At 39.1% G+C, this 22,886-nt stretch overlaps 2 protein-coding genes across 2 annotated transcripts; both read right to left on the bottom strand.

Moving 5' to 3' along the window:
* Positions 1 to 4,227: 4,227 nt before the first annotated feature.
* Positions 4,228 to 7,265, bottom strand: LOC144637034 (putative skeletal organic matrix protein 5). Its single transcript, XM_078496208.1, has 3 exons — positions 7,183 to 7,265; positions 5,725 to 5,809; positions 4,228 to 4,752 (listed from the first exon to the last, which is right to left on the bottom strand). The coding sequence occupies exons 1-3, from the start codon at positions 7,263 to 7,265 to the stop codon at positions 4,228 to 4,230; spliced, it is 693 nt and encodes a 230-aa protein (XP_078352334.1).
* Positions 7,266 to 10,942: 3,677 nt separating this feature from the next.
* Positions 10,943 to 22,886, bottom strand: LOC144636393 (uncharacterized). The gene is made up of 7 exons (XM_078495598.1): positions 22,728 to 22,886; positions 20,667 to 20,965; positions 20,418 to 20,532; positions 20,039 to 20,078; positions 19,443 to 19,569; positions 19,113 to 19,138; positions 10,943 to 12,571 (listed from the first exon to the last, which is right to left on the bottom strand). The coding sequence occupies exons 1-7, from the start codon at positions 22,798 to 22,800 to the stop codon at positions 12,109 to 12,111; spliced, it is 1,143 nt and encodes a 380-aa protein (XP_078351724.1). The 5' UTR covers positions 22,801 to 22,886; the 3' UTR covers positions 10,943 to 12,108.

The following is a 22,886-nucleotide window of genomic DNA, read 5'->3' on the forward strand; positions in this document are numbered from 1 at the left end:
ATACCTTCTTCAGGGCGCAGTTTGACTACACTGAAGACAGTAACTTTTTAACCCCAATTTTAACTAACGGGCGTTCGCCAGGTGCAGCTCATTAATCATTGTTTTGAATTTGTTTTTTTGGTAACAGTGTTGCTGTTAAGTAACAGTTCTGCAGCTGTTGTTTTGAACAAGCTAAAATGTTTGCTTCTAATGTGATTCTATAACGTAATAAGCCATTTCTGAACTTTTTTTACGCATAGAAAAGAAGCTCTAGATCCAAAACAAATCAAATGATAATAATTTGATAAGTAGGTATTAAATTAGCCAAGTAACTTCACTGGTTAAGTCGTGAAAAACATCCCGGCGCCGCTACTCAGTTTACAGCAGAAGCTATCGGTTCGTGTCGTCAACCAAATATATCGCGCAAAGAGGTAACGCACCTGCCCTTGCAAAATAATATTCTCTGAATTTTGTAGGATTGTAACTTGCGCGATTGCATGCAAGTGAAAAATACCATTCAGCACAAAGAACATTCGTCACACGAATGAAATGTTTGAAAAGAAATCCCTTCTCTTTCCATGGCACTTGTTACATGGAGAATCTTTGAAGATTTAATTCTTCGTTCATGTAACCTTAAATCTGTCAATATGTTGTCTTTTAATATGTTAATTAGTACGTGTCAGAAGCTTCTCGCTTTTTAATCTTTTCGTTTTCTATTGCTGTTTTTTTCTTTTTTTTTTTAGTTTACGAAGACATACATTCTTTTCGAGGAAACACAATAAAGTAATCAGAGGAGACAGCGAACAGTGAATTAGCAAAAAAATGTCCGCTGAGCATGTAGCATGGCATTCCTTAAGGTGGATTTCCACTGTCGCGTTTTTGTTTACGCACGTTAACGCGCATAAAAAATATAACCGTACGTAAAATGAAATTTTACGCGCGCGATTACGTGCGTCGAATTTACGTTGTCCAATTTCCAATGCCACGTTTTTTTCCAGGTATTTACGCACGTGACGCGCACGTTTACGCGCGTAGCGATTTTGGGGGTTTTGAAAAAAGTTGAACCGAGTTCAACTTTTTTCGCGGCTGTCTGCGGTTACGCAACGATTTACCCAATCATACTTTTGGATTTCGTCACATGACACCACTAACCATGTGGAAAACCATTTTGTTTTAAATCGCCCATCGATTTACTTGGGAAAACATTCAGATGTAAGTACACTTCTCATCTAGAAAGTCATAACATTTCAAGAAATAATCTATAGAACTGGCTACAGAACCAAATTACACGAACGCAGTAGTAAAAGAAAACGCCTGGCGTCAGGTCACGTAGACTTTGAACCGGGAATCCGGGAAGGTCGCCTCAAATCCTCTTTTACTTGATGGTGTCTTTCGGAAGTATTTATAAAATGCCTCTTGGTCATATTCACGCATTTCTTTTTCTAGCTTTTGGTACAAAGTGTTTTCATGGCAGCCATGTTGGAAGAGTCAAACAACAAGATATTTGCATAAAAATGTTAATGATTTTTTCCCAAAGGAAAAACAACTTATTGTTTCACTTCTCCAATATGGCCGACAATCACGAACTCTATTCACCAACTTGATAATTCAGTATGGCGGGCATTTACGCACGTTCAACGCGCGTAAAAAGGAAACGCTTTTTATTACTTTTTACGCGACAGTGGAAATTTGCCTACGTATCTTTTTTTACGCACGTTTTACGTACGTAAATATTTACGCGTCAGTGGAAATCCACCTTTAGACGGGCTCTACGTGAAAATGTGCGATGATAATGAAAAACACCGACAAAGTCAAATATAAAATTATTGTAAAAGAAGGTATGTACAAAGGATTTTGAATCGGAAACAAAAATCATATTAATAAAACGAAGACGAGGAGCTGAGTTCCAGTAAATAATGCAATTACAGAATACCAAGTACATTGGGCAAACCCTACAAAATAGGGCGGCCAGAGATTGATTGTAAACACGAATGGCATCTGTCTGCAAAATATGTACGTACGCGTGTAATATGTGCGATACGACATAGGATTCCAAGCGGAACCTAAATCATCAGAGTGTACAGCCGGTGTCGTGCGCAAAAAGATAGACAACGACAAAGCAAATAATCAAAGGCTGACACAATCAAGACTTGGGTAACATGATCAAAGCGTAGAGCCAGTGTCGCGCGCAAATAAATAGGCGACGACTAAGCAAATACTCAATAGAATGTGATCAAAGGCTGACACAATCAATTCTCGGCTAACAAAAAGATCAAAGGAACTGGCCAGCATGTTTAAACGTTATTGAGTTTCATCGCTTGTCAATAACCGCTGAGACTTAAGTACAACACCTAAAAGACTACGTTAAACTTTATATTGCCCTCTTCTATTCAAATGAATGTCACCCGATGCAAAGAAATTCTTACGCGCCTTCCAAAAGTCTCCAGTATTTGGCGTAAAGAATGCGTTCTAAAACCACCCGACGTGTAAAAATTCTAGGTTTTCGTTGAATGCTGTAGCTGAGCGACGACAGATAGTTTTACATACACAAACGCATTTAACGTCGTAAGAGTCATGCAAGAAACGAGCAAAGTCCTTCATATGTGAACCTAAGTGTAGACGAGGACAAGACGATGAATCATTAGTGCCCAGTTACACAGCAACTATATCAGAGCGCATGGATTGGACGACGTGCAGATCTTATCGTCGTTGTCTTACAAAACTTTTGAGTACATTTAGCTATAATAACGCAAATGCAGAAAATGAATTAACAAGCTAATAACAGATATTAAAAACATCTAATTGCCCGAGAAAAAGGAAACAAATGCATAAGTATAGCAAAAAAAACTTGTTTTTATTTTTCTCTTTTTTTTATCTTATATGTGTATGAATTGCAAAACTAACGACCCTCGCAAACCAACAACGTCCGTGACTGAAAGCAGTAATTTGCAACAATTTCATTGCACGTGCAAGTCCTTATTCCTTCCCAATAAACGCGCGCAAGGCTTGTTCTACAAATAGCCAACACGCGAATCTGATAGCACATGACCCATTACCAGAGATGTAGACGTCTAGAATAATGAACTTCTAGTGAAACGTATATATTACTGTAAAAAATATAGCCCAATGCGTTATTGGTGCGTCTCCATTATCTGGTTGATGTTGAGCCATGTTTCCACAGGTAATGAAGTTCTTAGGATACCCTTCAGTACCAAACCCAATTCTGCAATCACAGTTGCGGCAATCGTCTTCAATACATTGTTACCGATGAAACTAATTTGTTTTTTGTTTTGTTTTTTAATTTGCAAACAAAACTTACAACTCACATTCAGTTACTTACAAACAGCAAAATGATTAAAACGATACGTTACATTACTTGCTTACAAAAGCTTGCCTACAATAGGTAACAATATCTGATAACATTGCAGTACAGTACTTGCAAATCATTGCTTACAATATGCTACATTAGCTTTTTTCTTATAACATTACTTACAGTGTAATATCTTATAAAAAGGTTGAGCACATTGAGTAATAATAATGCAAATGCAAAAAATGAATTAACAAGCTAATAAGAGATATTAAAAAAGGAAACAGATGCATAAGTATAGTGAAAAAGAAAAACGAAAACCTGTGCTTTTTCTCTTTCTTTTTTTTTTTTTCTTCTTTTATGTCCATGACTGATTGGTAGAGTTAATTATTTATTGCTTCAAGGCATTAAAAGAGGCAAGAAATTGAGAAAAAAAATCTTTCTTGGGGTGTCTTCCATTAATTTTGCAGTGCCAAATAAAGAATATTGCCACCAGAATTGTAAATTTTAGTTGATGATTTGCAGGAGACGTAACGGATTTTAAACCCAATACCTTTTCTACGGAGAGGAGGAGATTCTCTGGAATTAGTTTTGCGATTGCCAGTTGCTTCCTTAGTTCTTGCCAGAAGGTATTGGTTATTCCGCAAGAGCAAAATAGGTCGATGAGATTTTCTGATTCAGTTTAACAGAAGGTACAGAGATCATTTTCAAGCAAACCTATTTTGTTTAGACAGTCGTTTGTCGATAGCCCGTGAGTTCAAATTGAAATACGATTCATTTTGTTATTTTGGTACATTGGAAGGAAATTAAGCTTGTAGGTGGCCCTCCAATCAACAAAATTTTCGGCCAGGCCACAGTCTAAAAGCCACTTCTCTTGGCTCTTAGTTGAAACCAGTCCAGAGATGTAGACTTCTAGAATTTTGAACTTCTGGTTAAACGTATCACTGGACAAAAATATAGCCCATTGTATCAATGTGTGCGTCTCCATTATCTGGTTGGTGTTGAGCCACGTTTCCACAGGTAATGAGGTCATTAGGATACCCTTCAGTGCTAAACCCAATTCTGGAATCCCACCCGTGGCAATTGTCTTCATTGTTACGAATGAAACCAATTCTTGCTTTGGAATAAGAACTGTGGGTACACACAGCATTGAACCCTTCCTTGTTGCAGTGAAGTTGCAAAGAGGCCTGTGAACCAATCAGCGTCTTCCACGTATCACGTCCTAGTGAGGTTGTGCGGTGTACTCCGTCAGCTATCAATGAGTACGAAGAGTCAGCTGTCTTGTCTATAACGACAAAGGTCGTGTTTTCCTCGCCATGGATTCTCATACCAAGGCATATTTTGGAGAAAGATGTGTCCCAGTAACTCGTCAGTTTAGTCTCTTGTTTATCAAACCCAGTCTCCCCTCCTGCTAGATTAAACGTTTCCTTGTTACTCCAAAGAACTGAATGATATGAAAAGGTTTCCTGGAGGAGAAAATGTCCAGTCAATATAATATGTATGTTATTTATAGGCCTTAGATTTGTACAAAGCCGGATTCAGGGAAGGAAAACCCCTCCAGGTTGGGGGTTAGGTGTGAAGCTGATCACCTCAACCCATAAAACATTTTGATTACGGAAACTGAAATCGTGATGTATACAGGCTACGATGGGTGAAGTACAACGACATGTCGGACCACAGACGATGCCTTTATTAGCTGGCTCGATTGAACTATGGCGATTAGGGTAAACGCCGAAAAGGAGCCTATTCTGCGAACAACTCGTTGGCAAATCCCTTAGCTAAGGTAAATGTGGGATGTTGGAATGTGAGAACTTTGTTCTTGGTAGGAAAAAAGCCCAGATCACAGCTGAGATGGCCCGTTATGGCATTGATATATTAGGGATAAGCGAATGCAGGTGGTCGGGATTTGGACGTTTGGAATCACGAACCATCATATACTCAGGCAGGGATGACGATGTACATCAAGTGGGGTCGCAATAATCATATCAAAGAAGGTTTTCCAATGCTTAGACAGCTGGAGACTGCATCATAGAAGCTCTCTTCTTCTCACCCATCATCAAGACAACAGTGTTGATGAAGAATTAAAGAGCAGGTTCACTGTTTACTGATGGAAGATAAATGTGACGAAAATAGACAGGAGGACGAAAGCAAAGTAGAGAAAACGTGGAAAATTTACTTTCTGCGAGACGGCCAAGGATGTGCTTGGATAAAGAAAAAGGACAATTAAGAGCTGCAACAGCCCAGAGAGTTGGAAGGGAGCTGCCGAAGAAAGGAAATAGTTAAAGCAAGAGTTAGCTGCCTCCAGGACGGAACTGCTAAGAGCAAGGCTCCAGCAGGAATACAGGAAGAAAAATCTAAAAGTGAAGATAAGTTTCAGAAGGAAAAGAGAGAGTGAGCTTTACAAAATCAGATATGTAAATATTTTTATCTGTTTTAACCTTTGAACCGTCGATCTTCATGACAAGAGTCCAGTTTCCGAATCCATATGCCCCAAGACCACAATAAGGATTGAGTACGTTGGACCTGAATAATAAAAATAGTTTTACATTCTTAGACTTGCTATAGCAGATAAACAACTTCTCATTCTTCATATTTATCATTTTGTTATAACTAGCTGTGTAGAATGTGCTTGTGACTGGTTCAGGACATGTTTTGGAAATTTCATTTAAGTATAAATTGTTGCCACTGCACACACGTGCAGAACTCGTTTGCGGTTTGATTCTCAAAATGCAGGGGTAACGATTTGCATAGGAACTCTTCTGTCAAGGTTTTTTTATTCAATACTTTTTATTTGTCCTGCAATACTTCTAAAGCATTGCAATTTTTTCACATTTTAGCCGCAGATCCTTCCTTTTCTTCTTTTACGGTTTTGCCTGTTGTCGTCGTTAATTTATTTTTCACCCGTTTTTTTCTTTGAAAAGATGGCTAACCTTCCCACTTACAAATTCCTCTCGTAAAGGTCCTTGCACTGCAAAGCTAGATCAAACGAAACCAGAAAATTGGAAAGAAGTCAGTATAGAATTGACAAAAATGATGTTGAAATCAAACGGCAGTTATTAGGAAAAAGAACATTGACACAATAATTGGAAAGACCGTGCTTTTAAATGGAAATTATCTTCGTTTCCAGTATTGCTTGTAGATTAAAATTAATAAAGCATGCGAAATAATGAATACAATGGCTTTGGTCACATCGAGGCTACTAACTAAAGTTAAGACAGAGATTACTTAAGTTAGCTATTTCAGTAACGCGACCCCTTTTCAGTTCACTCTACCTAGTTAGGAAATTTACCCCTCAGTGATCAACAATACAAACTAACTAATGTTTTACCTATGCAAGCAGGTACATGGAATAAACATTAGTTAACCAATCCGAATGCGGTATTTAGCAAAACCAAGTTGACTTGACCGCAACAAATGACACTGAAGGTGAAATTCACTCCCAAATTCAGTTGAGTCATAAACAAATCAAAAAAAGTCTTGAAACTTAAAGGACTCTATCTTTCCAGTCGACGTCAGTTCGATTTGGTAAACTCTTCGAAAAAGGTTTTCCTTTATGGGGGTTAAAGCCAGCCTCGCATGACAACAGCAAGAAACAGTTGGAACCGAAGCTCTACTACAAACTTCATAGAACCGATTCCACTCCAGCGTCTTTTTATGGCCTTCCTAAAATCCATAAGGAGAACATCCCACTCAGACCAATTATGAGTGCCATTGGATCTCCCACTTATTAACTATCCAAATACCTCGCCAACATCTTGTCACCTCTTCAGAATAATAAATACACAGTTCAAAACAGTGCATCTTTTGTCGAAAAGATCCGCACCTTGTCAGTAGATCCCGACGAGATCCTAGTATCTTTTGACGTCGTGTCACTGTTTACGTGCATTCCGACCCACCTAGCAACCGAAGTGGTTAAAGAGAGACTGGATTCTGACCAATCACTACTGGAGAGAGCCAACTTGTCCATCCAAAATATCATGGCACTTCTACAGTTCGTCCTCGACAACAATTTCTTTGTATTCCAAGGCAACCATTTCCAACATATTTTCGGTTGTCCGATGGGATCCCCAGTGAGCGCAATCTTGGCCAATCTCGTCATGGAACATGTCGAAGAAAAGGCTCTCTCTTCGACCCCTAACCCTCCCAAATGGTGGTCTAGATACGTAGATGAAAGCCACGTATGTGTAAAAAGGGAACGCGTAGATGAATTCCACTCACATCTAAATTCCATCAACCCTCACATCAAATTTACAATCGAGGTAGAATCAGAAGGTTACATTGCCTTTCTTGACACCAAAACAACCAGACAAGAAGATGGCTCGATCACCGTGTCTGTCTACAGGAAAGCTACCAACACCGATCGTTACCTGGATTTCAAATCACACCACCATCCCCAGCATAAACACTCGGTCGCTCGCACTCTCATGGATCGCGCAAGGAACATTCCTTCCACCGAGGAGGAAGTATCACGGGAAACTAAGCGAGTAGCGAAAGCCCTCGTCACTAATAACTATCCTGCAAATTTTATTCACAATCTGCGCCAACCGAGTAGACGACAAGAAACAAATGATATCGACCATCGTGGTTTTGTTATCCTCCCTTGCGCCAAAGGTTTTTCCGAAAGAATTGCAAACGTTCTTCGTGGCTTCAACATCAAGGTCGCCCGTAAACCTATACGTACCATCTCAAACATACTGAAAAAACCAAAAAGACAGGATCGAGAAAGAGGATACCAGAGGAATTGAATATAAGATCAAGTGTAACGATTGCGACTGTGTTTACATTGGTCAAACATCACGCGCGCTTAAAACACGCATGAAAGATCACGCAAAGGCCTTCGCAACATTGGACAAAAACTCTTTGTTGGCAAAACACCATATGCTTAACGACCATCAAATAGATTTGGAGAGCGTCGAAATTGTTGACAGGTCAACGGTGTGGAAACAACGAATAATTCTTGAAGCTTGGCATTCTGTGCGAGATAGGAACGCTATAAACGAACACATAGCGCTACCAAACGTTTACAATGGCATTAAGAATTCATAGACTCGTTAAGAATGCTCTAGAGACTTTTGTTGCACTCGGAAAGTTCATTTAGTTTCTATCACTCATTCGTCACATATTTTAACAGGACGCCGTTGAACATTTGCATTTTTATCTTGCTGAAGAAGGCAACAGTAGTGGCCGAAACGTCCAAAAACAATATTTTTAGCCAGTGTCAACTTATTAATTCGATTTTTTTTAAAACTATACTTGTTTGGAATTAACTGCAAGTTTTGAAATCTGAATAAGATCATAGCTGGAGGTTAGTAAAACGTATTAGAGGGTGCTTTATTTGTATCACTTGACTTATTCATGCATTACAATTAGGACCCTTACTATTCTTTTCGTGTATCTTTTTATTTCTTTTTTTTTTTTATCTTTTTTTTCTTCGTTTTGCTTGTTGATGTGCTTTCCAACATCATTAAGACTCATCTAATTTAATTCTCATTTAATTCTAGTCGTTGAATAGACGCGAATAGACGAATAGTCGTTGAATAGTCGTGAACAGTGACGAATAGTCGTAAATAGTCGCCGTGAATAAGCCTACAGGGTTGCTACAAAATTTACCGCCACATGCACACTGAGAGCAATCTAAAAGTTCAAACAAATTATATATCACATGTTTGTCCGTTCACTCTAAAAAGAGAGTGCAAGTCACGATGTAACCTATATGAATCACTTTTATTAATCTATTAAGCCTATATCTCAATGCCGACCGACCTCATATTTCATTATCATGAATCGCGATCCGAGGCACGTTCTATCAGCAAAACAATAAAATAAAATAAGAGAAGAGTGTTCTGTAATTAATTGTTCGATGTGAAAAGGCAATAGAAGTTGTCTTATAAAAAACAACAACGCCAAAGCCAGTCTCTTTCGCAGCTGCATTAATTTTATTCAATTTTCTTTTCTAGACTCTGCCTGGGGCTGTCGATCGCCGGCAAGAAAACAGAAAACACAATTAAAAGCTAAGTAATACGCTTTTTCAACGGTATAAAACATATAAAATTCCGTTTATCATTTATACCTTCTCGCCGGCCCAGCATCCATTTGAGCGGGAAAATCGCACGTTGTTGCGAGGTACTAGGAACTACATGTCTTTAATTTGTCACTATTCGCGGCTATTTGTCACTATTCGCGACTATTCGTCACTATTGGTCACTATTCGCGACTATTCGTCACTATTCGCGACTGTTCGCACTATTCGTACTATTCGCTATTCGCGACTATTCGCTATTCGCTATTCGGATTTTCCAGATACCCGATTTTTTCGTTACTCGTCAGTAGCGCCTTTGAATCTTTTCTTTTTTTCTTTTTTTTGAGTTTACGAAGACACATACATAATTAAATCAGAGAAGACATGGAACAATGAGCAAACGTCCGCTGAGCGTGCACGTGTGGGATGAGAGTGGATTTTTAGAAGCTGCTTATGTGAATGAAACTTATCCCAAGTAGGTGGATTACCCTCTCTCCAAGCCGCCGTTTACCGAGTGTTTATATAAAAATGACTGTCTATACCCACCGCGACAAAAATTGGCCTCCCAGTTTCACGCATACTTGTATGTCCAGACTTGTTTCTGATAGGCAAGGTCAAAATTAGGGAGCGACCCTTCACCTAGCTATATAGGGTCACACTCCTCCCAGAGCCAATTTCTTATATAAAAGGTTCGTAGCTGTTTAGTATTAAGAAATGAATGAAAAGAATTCACGTCTGGAGTAGCTCAGTCTGTAGGGTAACTCTACAATAATAATCCTACACGGGACAACTTCTCCTCGAGTGAATAAGCTCCTAGGGTAACAAAAGGGATTTATCTTGGTGTAAACACTGTTGATTTTTTTTTTTCTTGAAAAGAATTCATTCTTTTTCCAGCTCTGTATTGGTCAAACTTTTAGTTTCCTGGTCTTTCTTTGTTTTATGTCACTGGTGAGTTTTAAAAGTTTTTTCACCAAGAATGAGCGAAAAAAGGCTTTTTAGTTAAAGCGTTCTTGTTGAGTAGCAATTTCCTTCCTTATTTTGAATGCATTGCATGCATTCAGTTCCATGGGTATTGCAAGAGTTGTTAGCATGGTAGGAATTAAAAAGTTTGATATTGAAATTTAGCTGCTCGATCTTGTCATTGCATTACTTTCTAACATGTGTTCGATCAAAAGGTCTTTGCAGTTATAACATTCTTGGCCCTTCTGTGCCCACTTTTATCATTTTAATTTACAACTACCATTTATTCTGTCCAATCACCATGTAATTTTATTTTACTTGCATTTTTTGCGGGAGACAAACTTCTGTAGCAATTTCTCTCACTTGCTTACTTGCTTACTAATTCACTTACTTTGTTGCTTACTTTAGGAATGGTTAATGATTTTTTCATAATCCTTATATATGATTTCATTTATTGTGTTGCCAACTTAGTAGCACGTCAAACGTTGAGTGGACTCCTATCTCGGCTTCACTAAGTGTGAAACCCGCGTTGTTCAAATAAATCATCTCTGATAGATTGAGCTCACCTCGACGGGATCATCCCCTTATAGCGGTGGGGTGGCTTTGGTGCCTCTATGACCCCTACGGCTATGCCGGCGGGAGACCTAAACACCTGGTAAGGCCACCCATGATAAGATAAGATGTAGCGTTTTGTATTTTATAAAGGTATATTTCGATAAACATAACTTAGCTTTTTTTTTTTTTAAGTTAACAGTGAATTTAAGAATAGTTTAATATATAATTATCAAATGGCGTTGTAATCGTTGATGAAGATATATAAAGTAAAGATTCAAGTTCGAGAAACAATACCCACACCAAGATAATAATACTAATAATTTATTAATTAATAGTGCGCTTCTTAGCATGAAAAACTGAGCCACTGGTTACGGCTGGTGGTTTTAATATTCATGTCAACTTGCAGTTGGACAATGATGCTGTTCGTTTTAATTTCTAGACCTACTTTCGTCAATGAGCTTACAGCAATACGATGACTTTCCTACTCATATATCTGGCAACACTTTGGATCTGCTAATAACCAGAACTTTAGATTCTAGTCTTCTACATACACCTGCCAATCAACATTAGTTGAATTTTAATACATATGCTACAATATAATTGGCTGAATTTTACATACATTATTAGCCAATCAGCCATTAGTGTGAAGTGGCGCTGGAGGTCGTCGTCTTCCTCTTTTCTTCCCTTTTCTCCGATGTTTTGGATGAAGATTAGAAATATAACTGGATAATACAGTTCTCGATAACACACCGTAAAGAGAGTTTAAAAAGGTCAAAATTGTATAATGAGAAATTAAGACTTAAAAAGTAGGAAAAATAAGGACTCGGTAAATATTTTTTTCCGTTTTTTTTTTTTACTTGCCACTAACCCTCATACATGCGCGAGTACGTTCATGTGCATCTGACTTAGAGGTTTTTCTGCTTCGCCTTCCTCCAAATAAGGTAAGACGTAAAATAGGAGTTTAAAAAGCATTACCTATGCGATTTTATTGTGGTTATAATATAATTGCGATGAAACAGTTGGGAGTGTTCTGCTCTCTTGTGCCTCAGATCCAGTTCACATCCCCCAATGGTAACGCCGACAATGCTGTTTGTATCTTATAATGTTTCTTTTTTAGTCAGTAAAATAGTACTTGCATGTACAACCTAGTCTAAGCACTTTACTTTTTGTAACTATTTAGCTCTTTTAGTTTATTGCTATTCAGAGTAGTTTTTTGGTCATATAAGTCAATTTATTTTATGCTCTAAATATAATGTTTTTTTGATGTTGCTTTTTATTGCGCTCCTTTTCATTGCACCAAAAAATACCCCATTGCTTTGATGTTTTTGTCTCCATTATCTGGTGAGTGTCCTGCCACGTTTCCACACGTGTTGGAGGTTTCCGTACCAAACCCAATTCTGGAATCACAGCTGTTGCAGTCATTCTGCTCGTTACCAAGGATACCGACTCTTGCTTTACCAAGAACGTTGAAACCTTCCTTGTTACAGTTGAGCTGCAAAGAGGCCTGTGAACCAATCAGCGTCTTCCACGTGTTACGACCCAGTGAGGTTTTGCGATATTGCCCGTCAGCGATCAGTGAGTACAGAGAGTTGGCCTGCTTGTTGATGACAATGAAGTTGATCTGTTGGCCGATCTTCATTCCAAGACAAATCTTGGAGAAGGATGTGTTCCAGTAGGTCGGTAACTTGGTCTCTTGTGTGTCAAACCCAGTCTCCCCTCCAGGAAGGTTGTACGTGTTTTTATCACTCCAGTACCCAGAGGGTGGTAAAGGGTATTTTCGTGATCCGTGATCGGCCCCTTTTTTTCCCCGTGAAATGTGAAATGGCTATTTTTTTCCTCGTGAATCGTGATTTTTATAGTAGCCGTGAACCGTGATTTTCCAAAATTATTTTTCGAGAATTGAGAAATAAAGGTTTATTTCGCCGTGAACCGTGATTTTTATTATGTTTTTTTGTTATTTTTGACATCCGTCATTATGTAATGAAGACAAAAATAATATTGCGTGACGTGACAGGACAGTGGATCCTTGCGTTAACCACGTGGTGTGCTCTTGTGTTCGGTGACCTTTGACCAAACCTGCCTGGTAAGCCGTCATTGTCACCCACCATGGCGGAAAGAGCTGAACAAGATCGACAAAATCAAGGTTTCGAGGTTTTACCAATTGTGAAGGTTCTAATAAGTTTTTATTTAAACGAAGGTGGCAAAAAAGTTTTGATTCATAAAGACAAATCCCGTTTTCCGTTTTCCGAGACAGCCTACAGAAATCTGGAGGTCTTAAAGAAAACTGTGTTAGATTTTTGCGGCGTGCAAGCCATGGCCGAAGTTAAAGGCCTTGGAAAGAATATTGAGAGTTCGTTTATGAGAACAGTCCGTTCTCGTGAAAGAGGTCGTGAAACTGTAGAAAGTTTTTGTATTCGTACCCAACAACAATGGGAAAACGAAATGGTTTTCTTTCTGGAAAGACCGGAAAGTCTGGAAAAGGCTGAAAAGGAAAACATTTTGCAAGGTATGTTGACCTGTGTTATGTTTAATAGCACCTTGAATAATTTATTGAATTACAGTTGAACCCCAGTAACTCGAACTCTGAAGGGAAACGAAAAACAGTTTAAGTTAGCGGGGTTTTCGAGTTAACCGAGTAAAAATGACTGAAAAGTGGGTCCAAGGGAAATAGGATCAAATAGAAGTTAGTTCGAGTTAGCGGGGTTGTCGGGGTTGTTCGAGTATTTGGTTTTGCATTTTGCATTGACTGTATTTCTGTCAGTCACTGTTGTAATCTAAAAGCGTTTGCATGCGTTTACGAGCAGAATTCGGTCGACAGAACAACTATGTAAGCAGTCGTAGTCATTGTAGAGAAATGTCTGAGTGATTTTCGAAGATTTTGCTTTCTGTAGTCCCAGTGTTGTCGACAGGCTAGTCGGCGACGCGGCACTGAAAATGATGACAGTTTGTCATTCATGGCAGACGCTATGACTCATTCAGCGATTTTCGACTAGTTTCCTTGGTAGAAAATGCGTTCAGTGAAGTGTAGACCTAGAAATAGGAATTATTCTCTATTTTAGCGTTGGTTTGTGTTTGGTTTTGAAAACACAGTTCAGTTCGACAGTAGACAAATTTGGAAACGTCGACGTATGGATGCTTTTTCTGTCTTTTTCTTTGATGAGATTTTTTTATGTGACCTTTATATGGCTTTTGAATTCACAGTGGATGTTGTTCCCAGAGTAGTGTCATTCGCAAAACACACTCCTGTCATCCAGCTAGTGGTAGGGAGTGAGTCTACTCCCCAATCCAAGGAAAGGCAAGAAACGAGGGGAAGAAAAAGAAAGATAGTGACAGAAGATGAGAAAGAGAGGAAGAGGGAAGAGCTGATAGAAGGTACCAACAAGACTTGTTCTACACTTAACTGTTCGTTGCAAGAAATACGGAAAGACGATAGCAAACGGCTTCATTTAATTTTCCATCCCTTTCTTTCTGCATCTTCTTGTTTAGGTCTCGCTCACCTGGGAGGTGCTGTTTTGGTGAAGGAGAATGAGGTGCGATGTGGAATTTGTGGTCAGACGAAGAAGCTACCAACCGACAGAAGCCCACCTAAATTAGTAAAGTACTTCAAAGATAGTAAGTTAATTTATTAAACACCATTGATTGCAAATGCTCATTAATTTATTTACCCCGTTTTCAACGACTTTTGTTACCATGATCGAATGTTCACACCCTGCGTTTTATTCATTATTAAATACTTGATCTTTATGGTTAGGGAAAAAATGTTACAGTCCAAATATACCCAAAATTTGAGTAGTATTTTGCCTACTTTAGTTAATTAGTTTTTGCTATAATTATTTCTATTTTTCTTTGGCAAAATAAAATGGTTGTCGTTGTTGATAAATATACGCTTGCAATTTTGACGGTAGCTGAATTATCGCTAAATTTGTTTTTTGACCAGTTGTTCTAGACTGCCTAAACTTATGGTTGCCTTAGTTGAAAAACAAATATAGAGTGCCCGCACTAACTTGAACTCGCTTGCTCGTGAGTACAAATGTTGTTGTTGCTGTCGTCCAAAAGTGTTTCTTACTTTTTCTCCTTTTGTTTCCTACTTAGAGCATTATGATGCCTGTTCTAGAAAAGATTTAGCAGAAAGTAAAAAGAAGGTCATGCAGAAGAACATGTTTGCCTTTCTCCAGCACAATGCCGGAGACAACCAGATTGCAAATGACAGTGGGTCTATTGAGAAAGCTAACGATGCTGTGCGCGTGGATGACTACAACTCCCGTAAAGACGAAAACGATATCAGTGATCCAGATCTACAACTGATGTGATTAGCTCCTTCTTTTTTGTTATAAATCGTTTTATTATACGACTGTGCTATTAGTTATGTACAGTTAATCATACAAATTAAAAACTGTCAAAATTGAGTGTTAATTACCAATTATTGCTTTATGCACCAAACGGAAACAAGAAGAGATACTACTCATTTATTCCATCATAACTTAATTCCATCTCCTCCGTGACAGTTGCCAGATCTCACCATATCTTGCACATCAAGTCGTTGTCATGTAAAAATTATCTGATCTTATTACCTCAATTATACCTTTCTTTAGCCATTAAAAATCATACAACAAGTTTATTGTTTCTTCTTAGTGACCCAAGACACTCAAACTTCGAACTTTATAGTGAGCATTTGGATATTGACCCCAGTGACCCCGATGTGACAGTGATCGATCCTGCTTACGAGAGTCTGGAGTTAGATGAAGACATGACAGTAATGGAAATTAGCGACCAGAAACGCCCGCGGTTATCAAGTGTTTCGGCCAATAGTTCTAGTGGTGATTCAGATTCCGTTTCCGATGAAGAAAACGAAATTAATTTACAGGACGGTGATTGGTTTTTTGTCCCATTAGCAGTGAAACAAGCAGACGAAGTCAGCCTAAAGCTTGACAATTTGATTAAAAGGGGTCTTATACCAAGAGATAGAATCATGTATAAGTATTTAAAGGATACAGTTCACAGTTTGAATGACCCTAACCACCAGTATAATCCAGAAGTGGTGGAATTTTTTAACACCATTGAACACCTTGGAGGGGAAAGCACCGTTAATTTTATTAGAGGCCCTATGTATCATGGAACAGGCAAAGGGGGAGCCAAGAATCCCGAAGATGCAAAACCAAACCTTGGTGGACCATCAAAGCCCACAAGACAAAAAATGAAAGGTGGTTATACTAATGCAAGCGGTGTTTTAAAGGACATGCACCTAGGTTTTCTCGCATTTGCAACGGGGGGGTCAAAGGAAGTAGTTCCTTTAATTGATACGCCCATGGCCAAAGTTATTGGTGCTGTTATGCAAAATGATGGGACAGCATTACAGCCCGGAATATTGTTTGACGAAGCCCTAAAGTGCAATGTCGGCTTGAAGCCAAAGGTTGATATTCAATTTGTAAAAAGTAATCCCTCTCCTAGTCCAGAGTTTCTTAAGAAAAACGTTATCACAGAGGCAAATGTTTCATTCTTAACTACGCTTTGTGATACTGTCAGCATGCCAGTAGCTGTTGAATATCTCACAAAGGCAGGGAAGAGTGGACAAGACATGCTAAATATGTTTACTAAGCAAATCGATGCTTTGCAGTCATGCAAGGCCTGCTTGGAGAAAACTAAATCCGTTGAACTCATTTCTCAATGCAACGAAACCATCTGCAAAAAGAAATGTGAAACCTGTTGGGAGCAAAAGCAAGTCTGCGATGAGTGCTCAAAAAACGGCCAAGTCAGTCACTCTCCTGCCCTACGAGCTTGTAATCACTGCTTAGAGAACAAGATTCAATGTGTTCACCTTGCCATCCTTGCCCTTTCGTCTGACTGTGAGGAGGGAAACAAACAGGCCATGGAGTTACTGGAGCAACTTCAGAGAGATGGGTTAGTAGATCCTTTGTTGGAGTTATGTGTTTATCTACCAGATGCAGTGCATGTAGGAAAAAGTTGGAAATGTAGTTTTAGCAATTGGTTTTGTCTGCTTGACAACAGTCGCCTCTCCTTAGCGGTTGTCCATACGCTTCGAGAGGACAGTGACCCGGCCATAAAGTCACAACTTCGAAAACTCTTAACCAAAGAAGACGTGCAAAACAAAGATAGAATGGCTGTAGAACCGGTGTTACGGTTATGCAGCCCAGCTGTATTAAAGGTTTTGTCTTCTGCGAAAAGTGTTGTTCACACGTTGATACCGGACAAATTTCGGCCAATTGACAGCAACAAAGCTGGGCTATATCCACATCCCATCTGCATTTGCCTTGGACCGAATGGAAAATTTTTCTTTTTGGACTACTCCCCTTTGAAGAAGGAGACGAAGTTGTGTTTAGCAGACCTGCACAATCCAGTTCGCGTTAGTGTGATGAAATCTGGCTTGAGAGATGCAAAGAACATGTTATATTTAAAAAGCAAAGGTGTTGCCTTAGTGGTTGAACAAGGGAAAAACGCTGTCACTGTTGTAGAAGTAGAGCGAAAAATCACTCTATCGCCCTCTACACTGAAGACAAAAAAGTCACTTCAGGATGCACTGGTTAGCAGAGGACTGCCACATGATGGTACCATTCCGGAGCTTAGAGAACGACTTCAAGCTTCTCTTGCACAACTAAAGAAGGACTATGAAAAGTCAGGGAAAGTATCTACTGCCGTAAACATGGACAAGAAGGTGGCTGCAGACAGCATTTGCCTTGTAAGTGATGATATGATAGCAGTGGCATCGAACAGTAAGTCTCGTTTGTTTCTCGTGGAGCTTACACTGGACGGTATTGGAATCATTGGCGCTGTCAGGGATTTCTCCCAATATCCCAACGACTGCATGTCCGTGTATGCCATGTGTATTTCTAATCAAACACTTGTCATTTCTTGTGACAAAGGGATAGCTAAGATTGACATGACAACACGAGAACAGACCATTGTACTTTCAAACAGCACTCCATCTTGTAAAGACGTACGAAGCATTGCTCCTTTTGGGGATCAGGGAGAGATTGTCTTTGCAGATATGGGAAGCAGACAGATAAAGAAGGTTTCTTCGAATGGGGACGTTGAAATCATTGCAGGCACAGGCGAGGAAGGCAACAGTGATGGCACTCAGGCCTCATTTTCCCAGCCTATGGGTATTTGCGTGGAGAATGGAAAGAACATTTTTGTCACTGATGCACAGGTCGGAGCTGTAAAGTTAATAACAGATGTTGGATGTGCAGTCAAGTTTTTGGAAAATCTTGGGCAACTGTATCATGCCTTCTCCGTGCACCACAAGCACAAGCGAACTCACACCTCAACGCTGCAAGAAGCTGGAGAGGTGATGAAAACCGTTTCTGGGTACCTTCAAGGTACCGTTCAATCTGCGCAGACATTACTGGACCGCAACAGGCAGACCAATGGACCTGAAGGAACTGTTGCAAGCAAGACAGTCAAGTCGGTCCACATGATTAATAAAGGACTGGCACGGTTACAAAGCAACATCACAAAGATCAATCCAGAACTTACCCTTAACCCTGAAGCTCTCCTCACCGTGAAAGTCGAGAACCTCCACGCAGTTTCCCATTTCAAACATCCAACATGTATGCAATTGTACTACGCCAGGGATTTTGGGAGCACAGCCCTCGAATCAGTGAAACGAATGACGCAGTGGTCAGCTTTTTACTTTACACACACAACATCATATTATCCTGTCCCTTCAACACAAATTCACCTTCAAGATTTCCCAAGAATGTCGCAACAAAGCCTCCCTTACATGAGTTCAGCCGACCAAGATCTGATGAGAAACTGGGCAAACACACACGGTAAGTGCGTTAGACAACGCACCGTCCGACAAGAAACCACCAAGTATAAAGCTGGAACTCTTCCTCTAAATATGTATCAGACCGCTACCCATCAAGGCGAAAGGTTAGAATTCGAAGAACAACCTGGATTATCTGAGGACGAGGGACGAGAAGGCGCGTCTACATCGAGGGACCAAGGAGACGATCAGCAATCCGAATACGATGACGACTCTTCCGACAGCGATTCTGATGATATTGTAGTGGAGGAAGATGGTGCTGTTCATCATACACAGAACTCAGAGCTTGGTTTCCTTTTTGAAGCGCCCAGAACGCGAAGCGGACGGATAGTGAAAACCTCAAACAGGGCTTTCCTTTGGATGTAACGTTTCAAAATGTAACGGTATGTTATGTCAGAAAAACCTTTTTTTTCGTGAAGCGTGAAATGCCATGATTATTTTTCGTGAATTGTGAAAGGGCCGATTTATTTTTCGTGAAACGTGATCTATACCCCCCCTTTACCACCCTCTACCCAGCGTTATACTGAAAGGTGTTCTGAAAAGTAAATGAAAGAAATCATTTAGGAATATTACAAAAAACTAATAAATTTACCCTGTATTCTAGTTACGGCCTAAAATGGTTAATTTTGCGGGCTAAAATAGGTTCGAGACCTTCTGCCTTTCTATTCAGAAGGATTATGCTATCTTGGTCCGGCTTATTTCCAACTCAGCTATCTTGAACAAAAAGCCATTTTTCTTGGACTTCGTCATATTTTTTCCAGTCATTTACAGTATAAAATAACCCCGCTATCTCAAATTTGGATATCTCGAGCTACCTTCTAGGTCTGTTAACTTTATACCTTGCTGCCGTCAATCTTCATGACCGGCGTCCATCTCCCATCTCCACATCCAAAATCGCCAAAGTGACAGAGAACCGAAATTGGTTTTGAGTTTAAATGAAGAGTAACCAGCTTACTTGCGTTCGACCTGTTAAAAAACGGAGTAACTTCATCGGAGTATGGTTGAATGATTTCCTTTGGAGCGGTTAACCATGTTTTTAAAGCTTTTCGGGTCACGACCCGACAATCTGAAGTTAACGTAATGTAGTTTTTAAGTCAACTAGCTGCTTTTTCCTTAAGTATTTAAAACGTTTTAGCTACAAATTTCTAAATAATCACTAAGTACCATAGCTCCAAAGACCAAGGATCAACGCTTGATGTAGTCTCGATTTCCAGCCGCTTTTCGGGAAAATGAGCCCGCGCTCCTTCCCCCCGAAAGCAAACAAAGAGGAACAAAGACCGGACTCGAGGAGGCGGCGGAAATCGAGCCTACGCTTGATGTAAATAAAACGTATTTCTCAAAGTAACGATTAAACTACTTAGACATTTTAACGAACTCTTTAACAGTAATAATGTCGCCAACGCATTCTGAACATGCTAAATCTTTTAAGACTTACTTGTATACATCATAGATGTCCATACAGGATTTCGCAGGACCTGAAAATAGAAGAATTAGAACAATAAATAGCCGCTTGTTTCAGAGCAATTAATGCCAAATCTATTTGAGTGAAGAAAAACTCCTCAAAAGAACTCTGTCACGGATTTAAGCCAAATGTAAGCATGGGTAATGGCCATCAAAATCGGTGACATATAAAAATAACCGCTTAAAACAGTAAAGGAACATTTCAATAAGACAACAAATACAAAAGAAGGTGCGGATGGCCAAAAGTGACGAAGATTGAACGGACTGCGATAGGTTTTTGAAATATTGTTGGGCTGAACAGTTATTTACTTGAGGTTTACAGTTAAAAAAAAATAATTATAGATTCCATGTACCTTTCTCACAATATTCTCCAGTGAAGTTCTTTCGACAAAGACATTCAAACGTGTCATGTTTGTAGTTCGGCAGACAGGTTCCTCCGTTTTGACACGGCGAGGAAGAACAAGGCGACTGCAGAAAGAATTACATTGTTCAACAATGACAAAACTTTTCGCTCAAATAAAAAAAAATACATAAATTAATGTTCTGTTACCGTAATTGATTTTAAGTTCATTCAGAAAAGCAATTCAAGAAGTATTTCCCACCTTAATGGAATAGTGATGCGAAGTCTTGTTTCCTTTGTACACTGTAAAGTTTCTGTACTTATCAGAAGACAGCAACTCACACCAGAATTTTCCATCAACTCCTTTGGAGGCGGCCAGGTTCACAGAAAGGCACAAAGGATTGCTGAGACATTCAAAGGTGCAATCAAAGACATCGTACACGGTGAATATTCCAACTCTTGATACATTAAGATCATGGAACTCGTGTTTTGTAAAAACATGTTGTCGGACAGAGTGTAAAGTAGAGTAGGTATCTTCGTGTTGCGGTAACATTTGTGACCCTGTTTTTGAAAAAAAAAAATGTCAGATTCCAGCAATATATAATAAATATTTTAACGGTTCTGGTATGTAATTGAACTCACGGCACGGTATATTTAAGCAATTCTGTAAACAGCCATGCGAAACAACGCCTCAACCGGTTCCATTGTCAAAATTATACCGCGCTCTCTCCTAAGTTAAATATTTGATCTGGACTATTTTTTAGGAATGAAACTATCTTGTATTTCAATAATTGTAGCTCGGTTCTAATACTCTACTTTGAAAATCTTTCGTTATTGCAGTTCAGATTAGGATGAATAAATGTGTCATATAGTATTGAACCTCTTTATGGGTATTTCCGAAAAAAATCGAAGACGCGAAGATCACCACGGAAAAAAACGAAGATCTCAAGATTGAAGCGAAGATCTGAAATTGACCAAAATTCGCTCGATCAAATGGAACATTTAGATCGATATAAAACTGTCAAAATTCGTAAACACTACAGAAAATATCTATAATAACTGAATGTTGGCATTTGACCACATTTCACTGCGATTTCGACAAAAAAACCGTTTCAATCTGTAAAATGAAGATCTGCTTAAAAAACCGAAGATTTGCAAACAAATTGCAAAGAAAACGAAGACCGTGGGCACCCATACAGAGGCTCAGTATTACGCCTTACCGGCTTCTAGCCGTTTCTGAATAAATGATTGTCTTCTTGCTGTAGTGTATGTTATCGATAAGAAATAAAACAATTCAATGACCTAAAAGAAATTGTCGTGTAAACCTACTTCTTGGATAAAGAAAGTAGAGTTTTACTGGTCGATTTGGAAAAAAAGTGCAAAGCTTGTCTTACTCTTGCCTTACCCACGTCATTTTGGGAAAAAAAATTGAATAATCAATATTCATGAAATAAAATTGTAAAGAATTTTTTTTCTCAATTTCGGTGAAATGTGAGCATGTTAAACAGCATAACTGCCAAATTTCTCGCCAGTGCAATGGCTAATATTTGTTTTCACGGCTGAACTCAGAGAGTTATTTTTCACCAGCACTTCATGACGACTTTCATGCGCAATCCTCAAAAAGCCAAAACACTTGTACATTGTTTAGGGTTTATTGAATATCATAAATGAAAACCGAGGCAAATTCCACTTAATGCGGAACTTCTAATATAATGGGCAAAAACAGTCAAACATAATTAATTGATGCATAATTTATATTTTTGTGTTCCGACAGTTAGCCTATTTGAGACCGCGATCTGGCTTTAGTATTGGAGAAATCTTCTCTTATTTTCCTACTCAAGTAACGCGATGGAATACATTTTTTCTACATTTTGCCAACTCGCTTCATATGTAATGAACGTAAGTTGGACAAGGCATTATACAACAACAATGTTGATTCGTGTATCAGAGAATAGACTACGACCATTCCCTTTCTTTTCGCTCTGTCTAGCGTAAAGCGAAAAAAAAAGAAAGATTAAAAAAAGGGCCTTGGGAAAACTCCAAGACCTAACAAAAACGAGAGACGACTACTTGTATCCTAATCAGAGAGAAACACGCAAGTGAATCAAAATAACTTTCTTGGATGAATATTATGTGAAACGACCAAACAAGAATATCCCTAAAAAATACAAAACCGGTCGGAGATTAACTTTGAAAACCAGCTTGGGAAAATTAGGCAACACAAGTGAAAAATACAGAGCGTACTTTGTCATTGAAAAGTGAGATATAGACGGCAAACGAAGTGATATTCCCAAAGCAACAAAAGGGACCGAATTAAACTTACCTTGGGCACATGTTGCCTCTAGTATCAGATCAGACCAAACGAACAAAATGGACCAGTTAAAAACAATGAACATGGTGAAAGGAAGTATTACTGTGAGAGCTACATAACTTATGTTCAATGCCAACAAGAAGCTCTTCAGCTTTTCTTTCGAACCACCGC

The sequence above is a fragment of the Oculina patagonica genome, chromosome 13, assembly GCF_052425735.1.
Source record: "Oculina patagonica isolate OP01 chromosome 13, crgOcupat, whole genome shotgun sequence".
NCBI lineage: Eukaryota > Metazoa > Cnidaria > Anthozoa > Scleractinia > Oculinidae > Oculina > Oculina patagonica.

Bases quoted from the DNA above. Each gene is read 5' to 3' on its own strand.
- LOC144637034 (XM_078496208.1), bottom strand. From the start codon at position 7,265: ATGATATTTTGGATGGACAAGTTGGCTCTCTCCAGTAGTGATTGGTCA. The intron at 5,810-7,182 runs GTGGGTCGGAAT...TTTATTATTCAG, and splicing joins TTAACCACTTCGGTTGCTAG to GTCCAACGTACTCAATCCTT. The intron at 4,753-5,724 runs GTTAAAACAGAT...TTTCTCCTCCAG, and splicing joins TGAAGATCGACGGTTCAAAG to GAAACCTTTTCATATCATTC.
- LOC144636393 (XM_078495598.1), bottom strand. From the start codon at position 22,800: ATGTTCATTGTTTTTAACTGGTCCATTTTGTTCGTTTGGTCTGATCTG. The intron at 19,139-19,442 runs GTATAAAGTTAA...TTTACTTTTCAG, and splicing joins TGAAGATTGACGGCAGCAAG to AACACCTTTCAGTATAACGC. The intron at 12,572-19,112 runs GAGGGTGGTAAA...ACCCTCTGGGTA, and splicing joins TTTCAGTATAACGCTGGGTA to CTGGAGTGATAAAAACACGT.